General features: G+C 32.4%; 1 protein-coding gene and 1 pseudogene across 3 annotated transcripts in view; one reads left to right on the top strand and one right to left on the bottom strand.

Annotated features, from left to right (window-relative positions):
* The window catches only part of LIN9 (lin-9 DREAM MuvB core complex component), a 46238-nt gene that overhangs the window by 18828 nt on the left and 7702 nt on the right, over nt 1-19708 (bottom strand). For 2 of the 3 annotated variants that reach the window (XM_011360835.2, XM_011360834.2), the window contains 6 exons: nt 18971-19065; nt 17345-17449; nt 9798-9931; nt 8445-8570; nt 3408-3565; nt 110-243 (listed from right to left, as the gene is read on the bottom strand). In XM_011360835.2, coding sequence (XP_011359137.1) covers nt 110-243; nt 3408-3565; nt 8445-8570; nt 9798-9931; nt 17345-17449; nt 18971-19065 — 752 coding nt within the window. The remainder of the gene's footprint in view (nt 1-109; nt 244-3407; nt 3566-8444; nt 8571-9797; nt 9932-17344; nt 17450-18970; nt 19066-19708) is intronic. The other variant, XM_023531001.1, reaches the window with a different exon arrangement.
* LOC111740261 lies at nt 17026-17143 on the top strand (annotated as a pseudogene).

Genomic DNA, 19708 nt, shown 5'->3' with positions numbered 1-19708 from the left:
ATCTCTTTCTCTGTGACCCATTGATTCTATCATGAAGAACAATCTCTAAAAATGTTCTACATAACATATTTAGTAGGCATAATATACAAATATATTATGAAATACTTACAAGAACTTCGTAGTCAGGGATGGTATGGGTTCCAAGCCCTGTCCTATCAAAAGTTACTCTATAAGTAGCATTGAGAGTGTCCACAGCATCTATTTGTCCAGTGAACAGACCATCGTGAACACCACGCAACCGTGCTGAGAAAAGAACCAATAAGGCATTATGATGTTGGAAGATACAAAGAATTGTCAAATATAAAATTGCTCAAGCATGTAATTTAAAATGTAGAAAAGTACAGTATTATTGTCTATTATAGTTTCAAAAAAAGTACACACTATTTCGGTTTAGAGAAAAAAAATCTGAAACAAAAAACTATAAATGACGAACCCTATTTTAATACATGAATGAAATCATATATCTACCAAATTAAAAGGAAAATATTTTTAAATCATTGTTTTAAACCTTGAATTGCAAAAAAAAAAAAAAAAAAGTCAAAAGAACTTTGGCCTTTATACTCATAAGTGAAACAAAGGTACAATTCAACTGAAAAAAAAAAAAACAACAATGAGATACTACCTCATACCAGTTAGAATGGCTATTACCAACAAGACAAGTAATAACATATGTTGGAGAGGATGTGGGGAAAAAGAAACCCTCATACATTGCTGGTAGGAATGTAAACCGGTACAGCTGCTATGGAAAACAGTATGAAGTTTCCTCAAAAAATTAAGAACATAGCTACCATACGACCCAGCAGTCCCTCTTTTGGGTATCTATACCCCAAAAATTTGAAAACTTTTTTATAAAGCTATATGTATTCCTATGTTCATTGCAGCATTATTCACGGTGACCAAGACATGGAAACAACCAAAATGTCCTTTGACAGATGACTGGAAAAAGAAGATGTAGTACATATATATATAATGGAATATTGCTCAGCCATAAGATAAGATGAGATACTGCCATTTGCCACAACACAGATGGATCTTTAGAATATCATGCTATGAAAAACGTCAGATGGAAAAAGTTAAGAACCATATAATTTCACTTATGTGTGAGATATAAAACTGAAAGCAACAAATGAACAAATAAGACAAACAAAAACTTATAGACACAAATAACAGTATGGTGGGAGAGGGGGGTGAGGGGAATTAGAAAAGGGTAAAGGGAGTCAACGATATGGTGACGGAAGGAGACTTGACCTTGAGTGGTGAACACACAATGAAATACACAGGTGGTGACTTACAGAATTGTATACTTGAACCCTATACAATTTTATTAACCAATGTGACCCCATAAGTTTAATTTTTTAAAAAAGGAAATAAAAGACAGGGATGCCGTGAAGAATGAATATACCAGGCCTGAGACTGCTATCCTTAGAAAGGCCTGCCTTAGGGCTGGCATCTGGAAACTTGAATTCAGAGTGTTCCCACTGTTCCAATACTAATAAAAGTGGTTTTCTGTGCCAAGGTTGTATGTGAAAAAAATGTCATTTATGTTGTACACCTGCTTCTTTCAAGGAGCCTGGAATTCCAGTATGTGCTATGTAACGGTGCCTGCGTGACCACCCCAATAAAACCTTGGGTACTGAGTATCTAATGAGTTACTTTGATAGACAACACTTCACAAGTGATATTGCAATTTGTTGCTGGAGGAATTAAACAAGTCTTCTTAAGTAGAACTTGTGCCCTACATTCCTTTTTTCTCTGAATCATTCTAGTGAATCAGCAAATCTGGGGCAGTCTGAGGGCCCTTCATGCAAATGAATTCTTATGTCACTATTATTTAAATCCAGTCTGAAATAACATCAGGAAGATCCAAGCAAACATCCCACATGAGTGAAAAATATGAGAACAATAACATTTAAGGCATTAAACTAGGCAAAGTGACACATTTTATATGGATGAAAAAAGTACAATACACAGTATCATTTTAATAGAACACAACTATTCAATGCAAAACTTTTAAAAAATCAATTGGTTAAAAATACATAATTGTAGAAGACTAAAATATTTTCAGTTCTTGACAGATCAATTAAAAGTAAGCCAGTATATAGAAGATATAGGTAATAAATAAAGTTGAATAAAATATAAATATAGAAAAGGACTTCTAGTTATGGCAGTGTGAAAGGATCTGTGATTCTTCTCTGCAAAAGACAAGTATAAGCCCGTACAAGACTGTCAAAGACAACCATTTTGGGGGAATAGAAATGGTCCAAAGGCATAAAACATTTAAGAAATGTGTAGTGTTGAAAAACTGCTAGAGCATCAGGTAAGGACAGGGGACGTCAGTGGCCTGTTAAGCATAAGGCTGTTCACACCCCCACCATCACCACCAGCTTGGTTGGTGAGAATGGTTTTCCTAGTGGATGGCTGGTCATGAAAACCAGCAGCGTTGTTGCCAAAGGGGGAAGGCTAGATGTGGACCAGTGGGGTAAAAACCTGTGACTTTGCCAGTTAAAAGTGGTGAAATCGATCAAAAAAGAGCAAGAAAAACCCAAAGCTTTGTAAGCCCAACGTGTAGTCCTGGCTGACGTGAGCGGCTGAACAGCAGAAATTTAACAGGGAGATTCTGGAAAGTAGACATCCTCGAAAGGGCTGAAATAAGCAAGCTCTCCATAAATCCCTGGCTAACTGAGAAACTACGTGAATGGGTAGGGAATACCTAAGAGAGTCTGGTAAAACGCAAAATCTCAAGCTCCCTTCCTCCAGAAAAACGCCCTGATTTATCCAACCATTTCTCAAACCCTTTCAGTACAATTACTAACCCACTTACTCAGCTGTAATATATAAGTTGTAATTTTAATTTATCAAATTATTGAAGATTAACTTAAACTTGAGGTTTTGGTGGTACTTTCCCTCCATGTTATAACTGAAGTGAATACATAGAATCACATTTATAAATTGACAAAATTTATACCCTTACAAAATTTTAAGCAAACTATCTAGTGAGTAATTTAGTTTTACTGAGTCATTAGAAATGGACTATTTCTAGATTCAAAGATCACAAGAACAATGGTATTTGCGGACTATTCGAATGAGAGTGGTTAGAAAAAGAAAATAAATGATATGGAAGCAAAAGAATAATTAAAAAAATTTTAAATTTAAATAATATATAGCTATACTCATTCCAGTGAATTTAAAATTTCATCTTGTGGCCGTTTGTATTAGGCATGGCTTTGATCTAGTATACCTTTTTTCCAATTACTTTAAAAAACAGACTTCGTAGATGAAGAAACAGTAACCCTCTATAATATATTGCTATAGTTTAAGCTTTCTAAATTTAAAAGCCATATCTCTAAGAGAGGTTATCCTGGTGTAAAATTACAAGTCAAAATATTAACAAGCTTATCTTCACTTACCTGTAACTTTGGTTCCAATAACCAGGGGCAAAGGAATCTCATCTGGGAGATCTTTGAATTGCGTAAGATCCGCCACTTTCCTTTGTTGTAGGAGCCTTATTTTCTGCCGTTTCTGTTTTAATGCTGACCTCTCTTCCTCAAAAAATGCAGAAGAACATCTAGAATAAATTACGAAAATCATATATAACTAGCCTACACAAAAACTTCAAGTCAGACCATCTATCTCATTGTTTGCTCTTCATCTCATTCTTTTGAATACTGTGTTTAAAAATGAGTTCTTAGAAATCGTTTCCTTTCCAAGTTGCCCTTACATATTTTTAAAAACAAGGCCTTGCAAGACTCAAAGATATGTAAGCAAGTCTAGATTGTTCCTTCCTATAAAGCAGAAAGATTTGTTCACCATCCTTTGACAAAACTGCATCTGGATCTCAAGTCTTCATATAAGGACAAAGTGCAATTGTAATATTCTATTCAGAAGAATATGACATTTTTCCTGTCACCCAGTGAGCATACTACTATAGGAATGAAAAAGATGAGACGTGCCACTGTGTAAACGTTTAATCATTCTTCCTACCTGTAAGTATAAATACTGAATTTACTCTTCTTTTTAGGGTCTATCTTACTTATATTTTCAAATTCTATGATGAACCGAAGATATTTAAACATAGGTTTCATGCCACAAAATATATATCCATAAACCCATCACTATAGTCAAGATAATGGACATATAAAGACATCAATTACCCCCAAAAGTTTCCTTGTGCCTTTCCTACTTTGCATTCCTTCCACTTTTATACCCTCATTTGCCTAGCAATCACTGTTGCTTTCTGTCATTATCATTTCTATCTTCTAAAATTTTATATAAATGAAATCATCTAGTATGTACTCTTTTGTTGGACTTCTCTCATTCACATAGTTATTCTAAGATTCATTCGTATTGTAAATATCAGTGGTTCAATTCTTTTTATTGGAGAATGGTATTCTATTCTATAGCTAGGTCTCAATTTGATTATCTATTCATCTGCTAGTGGATGTTTGGGTTGTTTCCATTTTGGGGCTAGTACAAGTACAACAAAGTTGACATGAACATTTGTGTATATGTTTTTGTATCACATGCTCTAATTTCTTTGAAATCAATACCTAGGAGTGGAATGGTTGGGTCATACGGTCAGTGTGTTTAACCTTTTAAAAATCAAAGAAGCCTAGTATCACCAAAGAAGGTATACATCTGGCAAATAAGCATATGAAAAGATTCTCTACGTCATATGTCATTAGGGAAATACAGATGAAACAACACACCACTACACACATAACAGCCAAAATCTGAAACACTGACAACACCAAATGCTGGCAAGGATGTGGAGCAATAGGAACTCTCATTCACTGCTGGTGGGAATGCAAAATGGTACAGCCACTTTGGAAGACAGTTTGGTGGTTTCTTACAAAACTAAACATACTCTTACTATATGATCTATTAAGAATACTCCTTGGTATTTACCCAGATGAGTTGAAGACTTATGTCCACACTAAAATCTGCACATGGATGTTTATAGCACTTTTATTCATCATTGCCGAAACTTGGAAGCAACTGAGATGTCCTTCAAAGAGTGAATGGATAAACCATGGTACATCCAGATAATGAAATATTACTCAGTGACAAAAAGAATGTGCTATCAAGCCATGAAAAAACATGGAATAACGTGAAATATATATTACTAAGTGAAAGAAGCCAATCTGAAAAGGCTACATATGATTTCAATATATGACATTCTGAAAATGCAAAACTATAGAGATAATAAGACCAGCAGTTGCCAGGATTGGGTAGAGGAGGGAGGGATAAATAGGTGGAGCACAGAGGATTTTTAGGGCAGTAACAATATCTGTATGATATTATAATAGTGGACATATGTCATTATACATTAGTCAAAACCCAGAGAATGTACAACACCAGGAGTGAAGCCTAATGTAAAATATGGACTTTGAGGGATTATATGTTGATATAGATTCATCAATTGTCATAACTGTACACCACTGTGATGGTGGATGTTGATAACTGGGCAGGCTATGTATGTGTGGAGGCAGGGGAATTTTTGAGAAATCCTGTACCTTCCTCTCAATTTTTTTGTGAACTTAAAACTGTTCTACAAAAATTAAGCCCTAAAAAAAAAAAACCTGCCAAACAGTTTTCAAAAGTGGTTGCACCATTTTATATTCCCATTAGCAGTGTATAAGAGTTCCTGTTACCCCATATTCTCACCAATGCTTAATATGCTTAGTCTTAAAAAATTTTAGATATTTCAGGTGCCGTATTTTAATCATTCTTCTATTAATGGACATTAAGTTGTTGCCAATCTTTTCCTACTAAATAACTTTGTACCTATCATTTCACCTATGTACAAGTATTTCTGTGATATAAACTGGTAGAAGTACTAGGTCAAAGTGTATTGAAATTTGTAAATTTGATAGATATTACCAAATCATCCTCCATAGAAATTATACAAATTTAAATTCTCACTAGCAAGAGTGACCATTTCACCAAACCACTGCCAACTTAAGTTGAGATACATTAAAAAATGTATCTCAGCACATTTTGATTTTGCATTTCTCATTATGGGTAAGATTGAACTCTTCATATATTTAGATGAGCCATTTCTTATTTCCTACAAACTGTCTCTTTATAATCATTTCTATTATGGGTTATTTTGTCTTTTTCTTGACGATTCATAGGCGTTCTTTACACATTAGAGAATTAGCTCTTTGTGATAAAAGTTATGAGTATTTCAACTACCTTTCAACTTTATTTATGGTTTTTTTGGGGGGGAGGCAATGCAAAATGTTTTTTCCCCCAGTGTTTTGAATATTATTATTTTTTATTACATTTATTGGGGACATTGGTTAATACATTATATAAGTTTCCAGTGTACCATTCTGTCATCTGTATATTGCATTGCGTACATGCTCACCACCCAAAGTCTAATCTGTCACCACGTATTTGGTCCCTATTACCGTCTTCATCCTCCTCCTACCCTTCTTCCCCCCTGGTAACCACCACACTATTGTCTGTGTCTATGAGTTTGTTTTTTGCTTAATGTTCTTATTTTTAATGAAATCGAATTTACTGATATTTTCTTTTTTGGTTCCCAGCTTTAGGGCTCGTTAGACCTTTTCCAATTCAAGATTAAGCGAAACTCTCATGTAGGTTCCTTTAGTAGTTTCACTGTTTCATTTTAAAAATATTTAAATCTCTGAACCTTTTCAAATTTTTACTGGTATAAGGTGTGAGGTTTGAAATCAACTTGTTTCTCTAGATTGCTAAACAGTAATCTCAATATCCATTAAACAAATAATTTAACCCCATTCTCCCCTATGCAACCACAGATGCAACCACTGTTATCATGTACTAAATTCCCATAAAACTTAGTGATTCTATCTGGACTTTCTCTCCTTTTTTATTCATCTTATTCATGCACCACGACCATACTGTTTTTATTATGATCACTTTATAATCCATTTTAATATCTGATCAGTGTAGTCTCTCTTTACTACTTTGCTTCTTTAGAATTTTCCTGGATTTTCTTGCTTGATTTCTCGTCTTTCAAACGTGAATTTTAGAATTGGTTTATCTAGTTTTAAAAAAAGGCCTACTAATATTTTTATTAAGATTGATTTTAATTTATAGATTAATTTAGGATTTTGAGTCTTATCCAAGATCATGTATGTCTTTACATTTCCTCATCTGTATCCTACACATTTCCTGTTAAGTTCCCTCCTGGTATTTTATCTCTCTTTTTTTTAAAGGATATTTTAAAAGTTTATTGTTATCAATAATTTGTATTATACCTGGACTTCCTCAGAGAAAAGAAAAACTACAAACTTTCATTGAAAATAAAGATTTTTAACTGTTAACTAGCCTTGATGAAGTAAAAGACTATAAGATTAAGCAATGTTATGGTAAGCTAATTGAGGATAAATTAAAAATAGAAATATAATAATGATACTCTTAAACAAACTACAGAATTATAACACATTACTAAAATAAATAGTGGCTAATATCTCATTCTGATGGACAATAATCAGAAATAGTGCAGCTCAATTAGCTTAAACACGTTATATCAAAAAAAACCCCAAAACTTCCTGAAGTAATTACCAAAGGCCATACATTACCAGTATGAAACACACTAACACATCAAATTTAAATTGTTCTTGTAAATGAGGGAAATCTTAAAAACATCATCAGCAATGTCACCATTAAATACCAGGAATAAAATGAACTATTATCAGTTCAATTAAAATTTACCCTTACATTTCATCACTATCTCCAGAAATCATTAAAACTAAACTCCATTTCTACTTGTTCACGTCATTTTATATTTCTAGGCCTTTCTTGACTATTTCCCATTATTTAAAACCCTGTACATGCTTTTATTAGGCAGATAGACATACTATGAGAATTAACGATCCAATCCTTTAATACATTTCAAGATTCTACTCAAAAGTAATATAAGGTTTTGTGATGTGTTGGAAATCTGGATAACACTGGAAAAGGAAAAGTCATTTCACATGAAAAGTAATTCTCAGAAAGTAATTAGATATTAGATAGAGTTACTTGATTTGTTTTGATATAAAGTAAAATATACACTGTGAGAAGGCTTTTTTTTTCTTTTTTGTGAGAAGGCTCTTGAGGTGATAAAAAGTTTAACAAAAGATAACAATGTATGTACAACCTTATAGCTTCATTAAGTATTTTTTAGTGCATTCTTAAATATTTTTGGAACACAATGGGCTACAATTATATATAACAAAATTATATTCAAAGTTTGTGATGTGAACAAAAATGAGATTGCACATTTAATTATAAGATGTATAAGTATAAAAGGCCCTTACATTAAAGTTGGTTAACAGGATATATTTAACATATAATTCATTATTCTGAAAAGTTATGTGTTGGGACTTGTCCTTTAGAAGCTTAAAAAATTCAGTGTAGTAACAATACTACCAACTTACTGATTTTATTTTAAACAGAAACATTGTTTTTACCTCCGTGGTTTTCCCATAAGCCGTCTGATTTTCCCCCATTCTACTCTTGTTAACTTTCTCGTTTTCAAATTAGGAAAAGATTCCTTTAGACATACGCAGAAGTCATTATCACCTTCAAAGAGTGGTCTATAAAATAGAAATGGTATTTTAATGGTTAATATACAATATGTTACTTAAGAGACATAAAATTCAAAACACGCATTATGATTTTCAATACCAAACAAAATGCCAAACTTTCACTTCTACTCAAAACACACAACAGGTACACACATTCAAAGTGCTAAAACGAAACTAAATCCTTGGCATTTGTGAAACAATGTGTAAAAGTTACTCAGGCAATATTGTCTGTGCTTGAGGTGTCCAGGAGACACTGATTTTTGTTAAATCTCCGACAGGAGTGTATCCTCTGGGAGGCTATCCTGGCACTGGCATTATTATATCTGGGGAGGACAGACAATGTTAGCTACAAAATATCTGCCCTAAAGGTAATACCATCACCAAGGAGACCTCTTTGAGATTAAATCAGTTTTGGAAAACTGGAGGATTCTAGAAGGTCATATTAATTCTTAAGAATTCCAGAAGAACTCAGATCACACTAGGGTACCCTGAGAACTCTCCTAAATCTATGGAAAATCTGTGGACAAAAATAAAACGATTTCATTCATGAGTCTGGGCAACCAGGAACCAGTCTTAGCAATGAATGATACCTGAATATCTTGGGCTTAAATGTGAATGTTCATGAGATTTGCAAGCATCAGAGTAGGTAATGGTTTGGAGAGCAGGTTTGGAAAGCAGAGAAGGAAAGTAAAGATAGGTAGCCAGCAAAGCAAGCACCAACAACTGGCATGGATTAGAAATCAGAATTTTTCCTCAGTAACTTCTGTTGTTGAATAATCAGATTTAACCCAAATCTCTTAATGTTTTATTTCAATATTTACATATAACTAAAATGTGTAAATACTATCCTAGAAATCTCATTGAATCAACTGTTTCTCTACTATTATACCAACACTTAAAATTTCAAGATTTATAAAACAAGTCTTGTTCATTGCAAAAATTGGTGCTTTGTTTTAGGGTACCTCCACTCCATAGTCTTTATAAATTATAATACAGAAATTATACTTTCATTTTATTTTTCACAAAGATCTAAAACAACTCCTTTCCCAAAAGAAGGAATGGGGAAGAAACCCATGAGAAATGAAAATGGATTAAACCAGAATGAGGAATAGAAAAAGGAATTTAGGAAAAAAATAGGATTAAATTAAACTTAGAGAAAAGACTGTATGTTTGAAAAAGTTTTAAAAACAAATTTTTGGTTCAGGTAATATTTGTGATATGAGCCATGATACATACTTATCTATATTTGAGTAGAACCACTCATATATGCACCATTTATGTGCTTTGGGCAGCTTGAGTAGGTTACGTAACCGAAAACCAATCTTCTGTGAGGCTTTCTTATCTGGTGTTGACATTGTTGCTGTAAACTTCTATACAATAAAAACAGAGATTAACAACAGTTCCATTAAATAAAAATGCACATCTATTACACTGAATATATTTGTAAAAAGGTAAATTATGGTTAAGTACTCAAAAAGATTCAACAACATTTGACATAGTATTTTTGTTATCATTTAACAAATAAATATTCTAATTAATTCTGACAAAGCCTCCAGTTTCATAACATATTCTGGTAAGGAATGTGAAATATTTACCCCCCACCATGTTTTCACTTCAGTACAATTTCAATTAAGGTATGCAAGAAGAAGATATCTGTTAGAAATATTTTTAGAGTTCTTGGGCCAGAAAAAAACAGTAAGGACTCAGCTACTATTGAGAGAGTAAGAGAAAACATGCAAGCAAGCAATAAGCCCAGAAGGTTTCACCAGAGAATTCTGTATCAAACTGTAACTCCAATGCTATTAAATGTTTCAAATCACTGAGGAAGTAAAAAAGGTTCCCAACAATTTTTATAAAGACAACACAACACAGATAATAAAATCTGCCAAAGTATAATGAAATAAAAGCTCAGAAAACATCACTCATTCCTATGAATTTTTAAAATGCTTGGCAAGATATTCTGTTTATAAACTGCAAGAACTAATATTGTTAAAATGTCCATATTACCCAAAACAATCAATCTAGAGATTCGATGCAATCCCTATTAAAATTCCAGTTGTATTTTTCACAGAGAAACAGAACAAGCAATCCCCAAATTAGTATAGAACCACAAAAGATCCCAAATGCCCAAAGCTGGAGGTATCACACCCTCTGATTTCCAACTACATTACAAAACCACAGTAATATCAAAACAGTAGGATATTGGCACAAAAACAGATACATAGATCAAATGAATGGAAGAGAGAGCCCAAATATAAACCCACACATGTGGTCAGTTAATTTATGACAAAGGAGCCAAGAATATACAATGGAAAAAGTACAGTCTCTTCAAAAAATGGTTTTGGGGAAACTAGACAGACACATGGAAAAGAATGAAACTGGACCACTATCTTGTACCATTCACAAAAACTAACTCAAAATGCATTAAAGATTTGAATGTAAAACCTGAAACCACAAAACTCCCAGAATAAAACATGGGTAGTAAGCTCCTTGACAATGGTCTAGGTGATGATTTTTTGGATTAGACACTGAAAAGCAAAGGTATCAAAAGCAAAAATTAACAAGTAGGACTACATCGAACTAAAAAGCTCTGCACAGCAAAGGAAACGATCAACAAAATGAAAAAGCAACTTACAGAATGGGAGAAAACATTTCTAAGTCATATTATCTGAAAAGGAATTAATATCCAACATATATAAAGAACTTATACAACAACAGGAAAAAACAATTTGATTAAAAAATGAGCACAGTATCTGAAGACATTTTTCCAAAGAAGACATTTAGAAGGCCCACGGGTACAAGAAAAGATGGTAATATCACTAAGCATCAGGGAAATGCAAATCAAAATCACAATGAGCTATCACATCATACCTAATATCACATCAATATTGAAATGGCTATTATCAAAAAGACAAGAAATAAGTGCTGGTGAGGATGTGAAGAAAAGGGCAACCCTTGTGCACTGCTGACGGGAATGTAAATTGGTGCAGCCACTGTGGAAAACAGTATGAGTTTCTCAAAAAATTAAAAATAAGACTACCATATGATCCGGCAATTCCACTTCTGGGTATTTATCTGAAAGAAACAAAATCATATCTCGAAAAGATATCTGTACTCCCATGTTCACTGCAGCATTATTTCAATAGCCAAGACATGGAAGCAACCTAAGTCTCTATCAATGGATGAAAGAATAAAGAAAGTGTGGTGTGTGTGTGTGTGTGTATATATATATATATATATATATATATATATATATATATACATACATACATACATACACAATGGTCTATTATTTAACCATAAAAAAAGAATGAAATCTTGGCTATTTGCAACAACACAAATAAACCTTGAGAGTATTATGCTAAGTGAAGTAAATCAGACAGAGAAAGACAAACACTATTATGATCTCACTAATATGTGTAATCTAAAATTTAAAAAAAAAAACAAAAAACCCAAAACCAAACTCATAGATACAGAGAACATATTGGTGGTTGCTATAGGCAGGACGTGGGGGATGGGCAAAATGGGTCAAAATGTAGAAAATTCCACTTACAAAATAAATAAGTCATGGAGATGTAATATACAGCATGGTTACAATAGTTAATAATACTGTATTGCATATTTAAAAGTTATTAAGAGAGATTTTAAAAGTTTTTGTTATAAGAAAAAATTTTTGTAACTGTGCTGACAGATGTTACCTAGCCTTACTGTAGTGATCATTTTGCAATATATACAAATATGAAATTAGTACATTGTATACCTGAAAGCAATACAAAATATCTCAATTGAAAAAAAGCTTTTTCTAAAAAAGAATGTTACCAGATAAATTCCATAAGAACATCAAAAGAACACAACATAATCAAATGGAATTTATGTCAAAAATGCAAGGATGGTCCAGTATTAAAAAACTGTTGATGTAACTCACCATTATCAATAAATCAAAGCAATAAAAATCATATGATCACCTTCACTGATGCTAAAGACATCTGATAAAATTCAATATGCATTAAAACAACTCTTAATGCAATAGAAATAGAGAGAACAACTGAAAAAACACAAATGCCAAAAGTTAAATGATATGGCTAAAGTAATACCTGGAGGGAAGTTTAATTTATAGGACAAATGCCTATATTAGAAAAGAAGAAAGATCACAAATAACCTATCCTTCCATTTTAAGATACTAGGCAAAAAAGGCAAAGAAAACTCAAAGCAAGCAGAAGGAAAAAAATAATAAAGTTTAGAGCAGAAATAAATGAAATAGAAAACAGAAAAACAACAGAGAAAAATCAATGGAATCAAAAGTTCTTTGAAAAGGACAACAAAATTGACAAATCTTTAGTTAGAACATAAAAATCAATGAGGGATAATTTCTTAATCTATAGAACACATTTCTCAAAAAATTAAAAATAAGACTACCATATGATCCGGCAATTCCACTTCTGGGTATTTATCTGAAAGAAACAAAATCATATCTCGAACCCAAAAGTCAGCATTGTACTCAATGTTAAAGTATTAAAAACATTCTCATTGAAGTGATAAATATGACAAAGATGTTGACTATCACCTCTAATTTTTTAACGTTGTTTTGATGGTTTTAGCCAATTAGATAAGAGGAATAAAACTGCAAGAAGAAAAAACTATCATTGTTTGCAGGTGATATGACTGCCCCAGAAAACTCAAGAAAGTCGACTATAACCATTACAAATAATAAGATAATTTAAAATGGTGAATACAAAGCTGATATACAAAAATCAGTATCTTAAAAAAACCACTTTTTTCTATATGTTAATGAGAACTGGTTAAACAATAAAACAGAAGAAATATCCTGTTTATGACAGCAAAAATGACAAGAACAAAGTATTAAATACCTAGGAATACACTTAAGAAATGTGCGAGATTGACATGGAAAAAATTTGCAAGAACACTTAGGAAAATCTAAAAAAAGAACAGTTAATAATGTCTTATCAGACATTAACACACGATATAACACCACAGTAAAACAATTTGACACTAGTACAATAGAGACATAGAGGATACAAAGAGATAGAAAATCTAGAAATAATCCCAAATATATACAGGATATTAGTTTGTGATGTAGGCAGCATTGTAAATCAATGTATAAATGATGGATTACTCAATAAATGTTACCAGAACAAACTAGTAGTCCTCTGGAAAAAAATTAGGTTGCAGTCTTACCTCATTCCTTACTACAAAATAAATTCAGATGGATTAAAATTTTAAACATTAAAAAAGCAAAAGAAGAAATATGACAAAATTCTCAAACTATAAATTTTAGATTAGGGATGGTCTTTCTGAGCATAAACTCAAGAACTCATAAAGAGAAAAGATAGTTCTATTTGACTCTTAAAACTTTTTTCAATCCTGCATGGTGAAAAATGTAGAAACAAAGTCAGAAGACAAACTACAAACTCTGAAAAAAAGTACAACCAATATAAACAGCCAAAGGCTAATAGTGTTAATACATACAAAATTCTTACAAGCTAATAAGAAAATAACCACAATCTAATAGAAAATGGGAAAAATACATAACAGTTTAGAGGAAAGGAAAAAAATAGTTTTTAAACAACATCACTCACAGATGAAATGTCAACTAAACAAGGGAGATGCTATTATTAGATTAGAAAAATTTGGATGTTTGATTATATACTGAGCTGGCAAGCATTTGAAAAAATAGGCACTATGATACATTGTTGGTAGAAAGTATAAACCAGTATAATATCCTTGGAGAATAATTTGGCAACACTTAAAAATTTTTAAATGTGCAGATCCTATGACTCAGCAATTCCACATTTTAGGCATGCCTGGGATTCATTACAGCATTGTAATAGTAAAAACTTGGAAACCACTTAAATGTCCATAAATAAGAGAATTTGTAAATAAATTATGGTATCATAAATTTGAATACTATATAACAGTAAAAAAAATGAAATATTGAAGCCAGAATTTTCTTCTTTCTTCTCTTCCGCCTCTCCCCTCCCCTTCCTTTTCAACCAGTTAGCCAGCTGACTAAATCGATCAGCATGGCCAGGTCTCAAAAACAGACTTTTCAGTGAAAAAAATAAATTACAGAATGATGTATGCTACAATGTCATGAAAATGATTCTATAAATGTAATTTTTAAATTACATATATTAAACAATATCAAATATTTTCTATAAATATATAGTCTTAGAAGTGTTAAAAAGGTCAAAAAGAATCATCAAGCTAATCACAGTGGTTACCAGTTGATAAGGGAAGTAGCTATGGAGGGTAGGTATAGGTCAAATTAACTTTTTTTTATTATAAACTTTTTACTTTGGAAAAATTGTAGATTTATAGAAAAGTTGTAAAGATAGTACCAAGTTTCATACGTCCTTCACTTAGCTTTCCCTAATGTTAACATCTCATATAACCATGGTTTATCAAACCCAAGAAATTAACATTAGTATAATACTGTAAACTGCAAATTTTATTTGGATTTCTCCAGTTTTACCACTAATGCCCTTTTTCTGTACCAGAATTCAGGTCAAGATAACCACATTGTACTTAAAAAATTAACTTTTTCATGTAAAAAAATTTTTTGTTTACTGGGAGTTGTTAAGCATAAACATAAACTATTATAAAATATTATCAGAAAAGGTGCTATTTTTCTTTCCAATGAGTTATTTGCCAGATTTTTTAATGAGGTATTTGTAGCTCACTGGATATAAAACTGTATTAAAGATCCCTTGTTGAGCGTGAGGAAATACATTCAAATTGTTATTGGAAATATAAATTATTACAACTTTTATGAATAGACTTTTGGTGGTATATTGCAAAATTTAAATTTTGTTATTGTAGCAATTACACGTCTAAGGGTTTATTCATACCATGGAAAATGGAAAGTGATTACTACTGGGTACAGGGTTTCTTTTGGAGTGATGAAAACATTCTAAAATTGGTTGTGGTAATAGTTGCTCAACTGTGCATATATTAAAACCACTGAATTGGGCACTTTAAATAGGTGAATGATATGACATGTGAATTATATCTCAATAAAGCTGTTAAAACAAACAAAAAAAAGCCGGGCTCTGGAGAAAGGATGCTTGCCATTTTAGTACCAGCCTTCACTTCCTAGCAAGACATTTCTCTGTGTCTGTTTTCTCATCTGAAAAATGGGAAATAACATAGTAGTAACCTATGTCATCGGCATTGCCGAAGAGTAAATCAAAGCAATATGTATGAAGTGCTTAGAACAGGATGTACTATATATTAAGAACTCAATGGAAGTTGATTTTTGCTAATTTTTCAGCTCTAGACTGCGGTTTAAAGAAACACACAGAACACAACAGATTTAGGGGACGTGACTAGGACAGTAAGGGAACAAGCTATGCCATGGTAAATAAATATTGAAAGAACTAGGCATGTTAAGTCAAGAAAAGAGAAAACTCAGAAGTCATCTCATATTATGTTTGTCTTATGTTTGCTCTGTGTTGCTCAGAAGTAGAAAGGACTTAGTAAAATAGTCCTAGAAAGAATGAGGTGCCTAGGGAGGAAGGTAGTGGGTAGAGCTGGGGCAGGATGGTTTTATAGTCATAAAGACCAGGGTTTTCTATATGCTTGAAAATTTTCTGTATGCTTGAAAAAAAATTTTTTTTAAATCCACATTTGAAAATTTAAAAAATCTAAACAGTCATTCGAATTATCCTAATAACACAGCTCTTCTAAAGTCAATGCAAGAAACAGTTATTTAACTATTTCTGATATTCATTCAACTCTGTATGCAACACCTACCAAGTTAAGCAATGCACGTTATTATTAGTTTCTAGTTTTTAAAATTGAATTTTAGATCCTTATGCACATTTGTCCTTGATGTTAAAAAAAAGGTCAAAATACCTTTTTGTTCATTTTATAGAACATGAACATATTTTACTATTTGAAATTATCATAAAGATATGTAAGAGCTTTTTGGGTTTAAAACAAATTTTTTTGGTAGGGTACATTGCTGGTCATAACTTTATTTGGTGCCTAATCCTTCCTCGGTTGAGAAAATCCCCTCTACTATGGCCCATTCTACTAGAAAATCTCATAACATTTTTGAAAAAAATGAAAGGGAAGTAGGGAATAACTATCAAAAATTTGATAAGAAGAATTACATTATTCTTAAAGTTAATATTTCTTTATCTAATTTTCATTCATTCCTTTGATTCTTACATGCCCACTATGACTTTAAAAAGATGCCAAAAATGAAAAAGGAGATATGATTTCATGCTACATATTTTCCTCTTCTGGATAAAGGAGTCTTCAACATCCTTCCCTCAGTGATAAAGGAGAGTTCTCCTCTTAGTCCCATTTAAACTCCAAACTCATTCCACATTGCCCAGTTCATTTACATAATGTCTGCTATATCCATGCTTAAAAGAAAAGTGTGCATTTGTAAGACTGAGGACTGGCTTTCTACTTTGGTTTAAAGTCCATCAATAAAGTCTATGGCCATGCCACCCTGAACGTGCCCTATCTCGTCTGATCTTGGAAGCTAAGCAGGATTGGGCCTGGTGAGTACTTGGATGGGAGACCATCTAGGAATACAGGTGCTGTAGGCATTAAAAAAAATAATAATAAAATAAAATAAAATCCATCGATAAAATAATGGCCTTTTCTAGGTATGTAAAATAGGAGCTGAACTGGAGCACCGATTTAAAGAACTTGTTATTCAAAATGTAACAGAATAAATATAAACTGTATTACTCTGAGCAATTGCTCACTTTCTATCACATAAAAACAAAATTTCAGCCCACACATACCTGTGGAACCATTGCAACCCTCTGGTTTCTTTTAGGTGACCTTGTATTTATTTGTCTGTCATCTTCATCAGAAAAGAGTCGACTTCGTTTTGAATTTCTGAAAGGCTATGACAGAAATTTTTTACTTAATGAAAAGGCTGAACACTTCCCATCTTTGTTCCAAAATATAATTCTATACTTGGAATAATCCAGCTAACTCTGGATAATCAGAAGTATAGAAGGATGAAGTATGGGTAATACAAAGTACACAAAGTCAAATATAAATAATCATATATTTAGAAAGTAGTAAGATACATATTTATGCAAACTGTTTACAAACAAAACACCTAGCTGATGATTAAACTAGAATCCAGGTCTCCTTAGTACACTGGCAGCCTGGAATGGTGAAGATAGGAAAATAAGTTCTGGAAATTCCAGTTCTCATTATGTTAATGTTTGCATTAGTACCAACTGGGTGTATCTCATGATGCATCTGTTGCATAGGGCTGGGCTGGGACAAAGTTACTAAATTACTGTAGATGGTAAATCTAAATGTATATAATATTACACTATATCTGCTCTCGAAAATTAAGTGAATGTACATTTGTAAATAAAAATATGAGATACCTTTAACAGATACTTGATAAATATGTATAGAACTAAAGAATTTTTAAGTACCCAAAAAACTTCATACACTTAACAGTCTCTAACATGAAAATTTTTACAGTCCATCCTAGATTCAGAGGCTTCCTTCGTAGAGGACAGAAATAATATCCTAATAGTACCCACATCTTTTCTCAAGTCCTTTCTCCATCATTCAAGACAGAACTTCATGCCTAGTTGGAAGGGAGGCAGGTGCAGAAGGAGGGCTAACCACATATGGGCAGCATCCAGTTGGTTCAAGGCTATGGATCTCTGAAGTTAAACACACTGAGAGTCTCAACATTCCATAGCCCTGACAGGAAGTCCCTTCCCCTGACAGAGGAGGAAGAGAATGATGGTGATAGAACGGATATAGTGTGAAAAGTCCTGTGCTTGCATTATGGCCAGCTGTCCAGACCACTGCTGTTTATCTCAGGTCCAGGTTTGTTTCATGACTGAACCCTAAAACCTCCTAGCTACCTGGCTGGGCAGAGGAGGACCAGAGGCCCCCCAAATCATTTGTTATGCTAACTATAAGCTTATCTCTACTTCTCAACCCTAAATACACTTACACTTGACCTACAAAAGATTTTAATACCTTATCACACAAGATCTTTCAACATCTTACCATTTATTTATATATCTTTTTGTAAAGAATAAGAGCTATGTAAAATTTTTTACATTCTAAAAAAATATGATTTGGTGGTCACTTCAGCAGTACATATACTAAAAAAATATGATTTGGGGTTGTTGGAGTTTTTTGTCTTTGCCTATTTAAAGAAACTACAATTACTTAACAAATGCTTAATGATGACCAGATTATCCTAGGCTACAAATTATTTATCTAAATATGATCAAATACTGCTCAATGACACGTAAAGACTCAAATGCTTGGAGTTGGGGAAAAACCCTGGAAATTTTTTACTGTCCTGTAAGAATTTGCACATGACAATACAGACAATTTAGCTATCATATTCTAAAGTGTAAGAAAAACTAATTCCTTACCATTTCCACAGCAGAGCCTGTATTCCTGCCTTTCCAAACAGGTGTTTTTTGTAAAGAACTGAACTTTTCATTCCATGTGTTAGATAAGCTTCCCTCTGTAATAAATAATTATTACTAATAAGATTTAAGTTGAGGTCAAAGGATGTCATACTGTGAACACTGCCTTTTTAATAACAGCAATATCTGAAATATTTACCAATATGAAAAAAATACATTGACCATAATTTTTTCAAACTCTCTAAATAATTTGACGAAGCAATGCATCTTGAAAGTATTAAATTTTCTTATTAAAACATGTGTGGCTTCTTTCTTTATTTTTGGTTTTTAATAATTCCTCTATTCTAATTTGTCAAGAATTACTTCGTAAGTATAATCTGATTGAAAGAAGGGCAATGAAAAAAGCTCCTTCTAATCTTGTATTTAGAGCATATTTCTAAATGTTTTCTGCTTCAATATATGAAACTCCTGATATCTAAAAATGAAATGTGTCGCATTTCGGTTTTCCTTAATTCAAAGAAATATCTTCATAGTTGTATGCAATAGGAAAGATTCAATCAGAGATATTACGAAAATAAAGGGTGAGTTTAATTTTTATAAAAAGGATGTGTTTATATATAGAATGAGACATAGAAAACTGGGATGAATATACCCAACATAGTTATTTTTGTTTCCTTTTAGTTGCTTATCAGCATTTTGTAATTTTTTTCTATAGAAAATTTATATCACCTATATATTTTT

The sequence above is a fragment of the Pteropus vampyrus genome, unplaced genomic scaffold, assembly GCF_000151845.1.
Source record: "Pteropus vampyrus isolate Shadow unplaced genomic scaffold, Pvam_2.0 Scaffold60, whole genome shotgun sequence".
In the NCBI taxonomy this organism is placed as follows: Eukaryota; Metazoa; Chordata; class Mammalia; order Chiroptera; family Pteropodidae; genus Pteropus; species Pteropus vampyrus.
The sequence above is the reverse complement of the archived record's forward strand: the minus strand, read 5'-3'. Positions and strand labels throughout refer to the sequence as shown.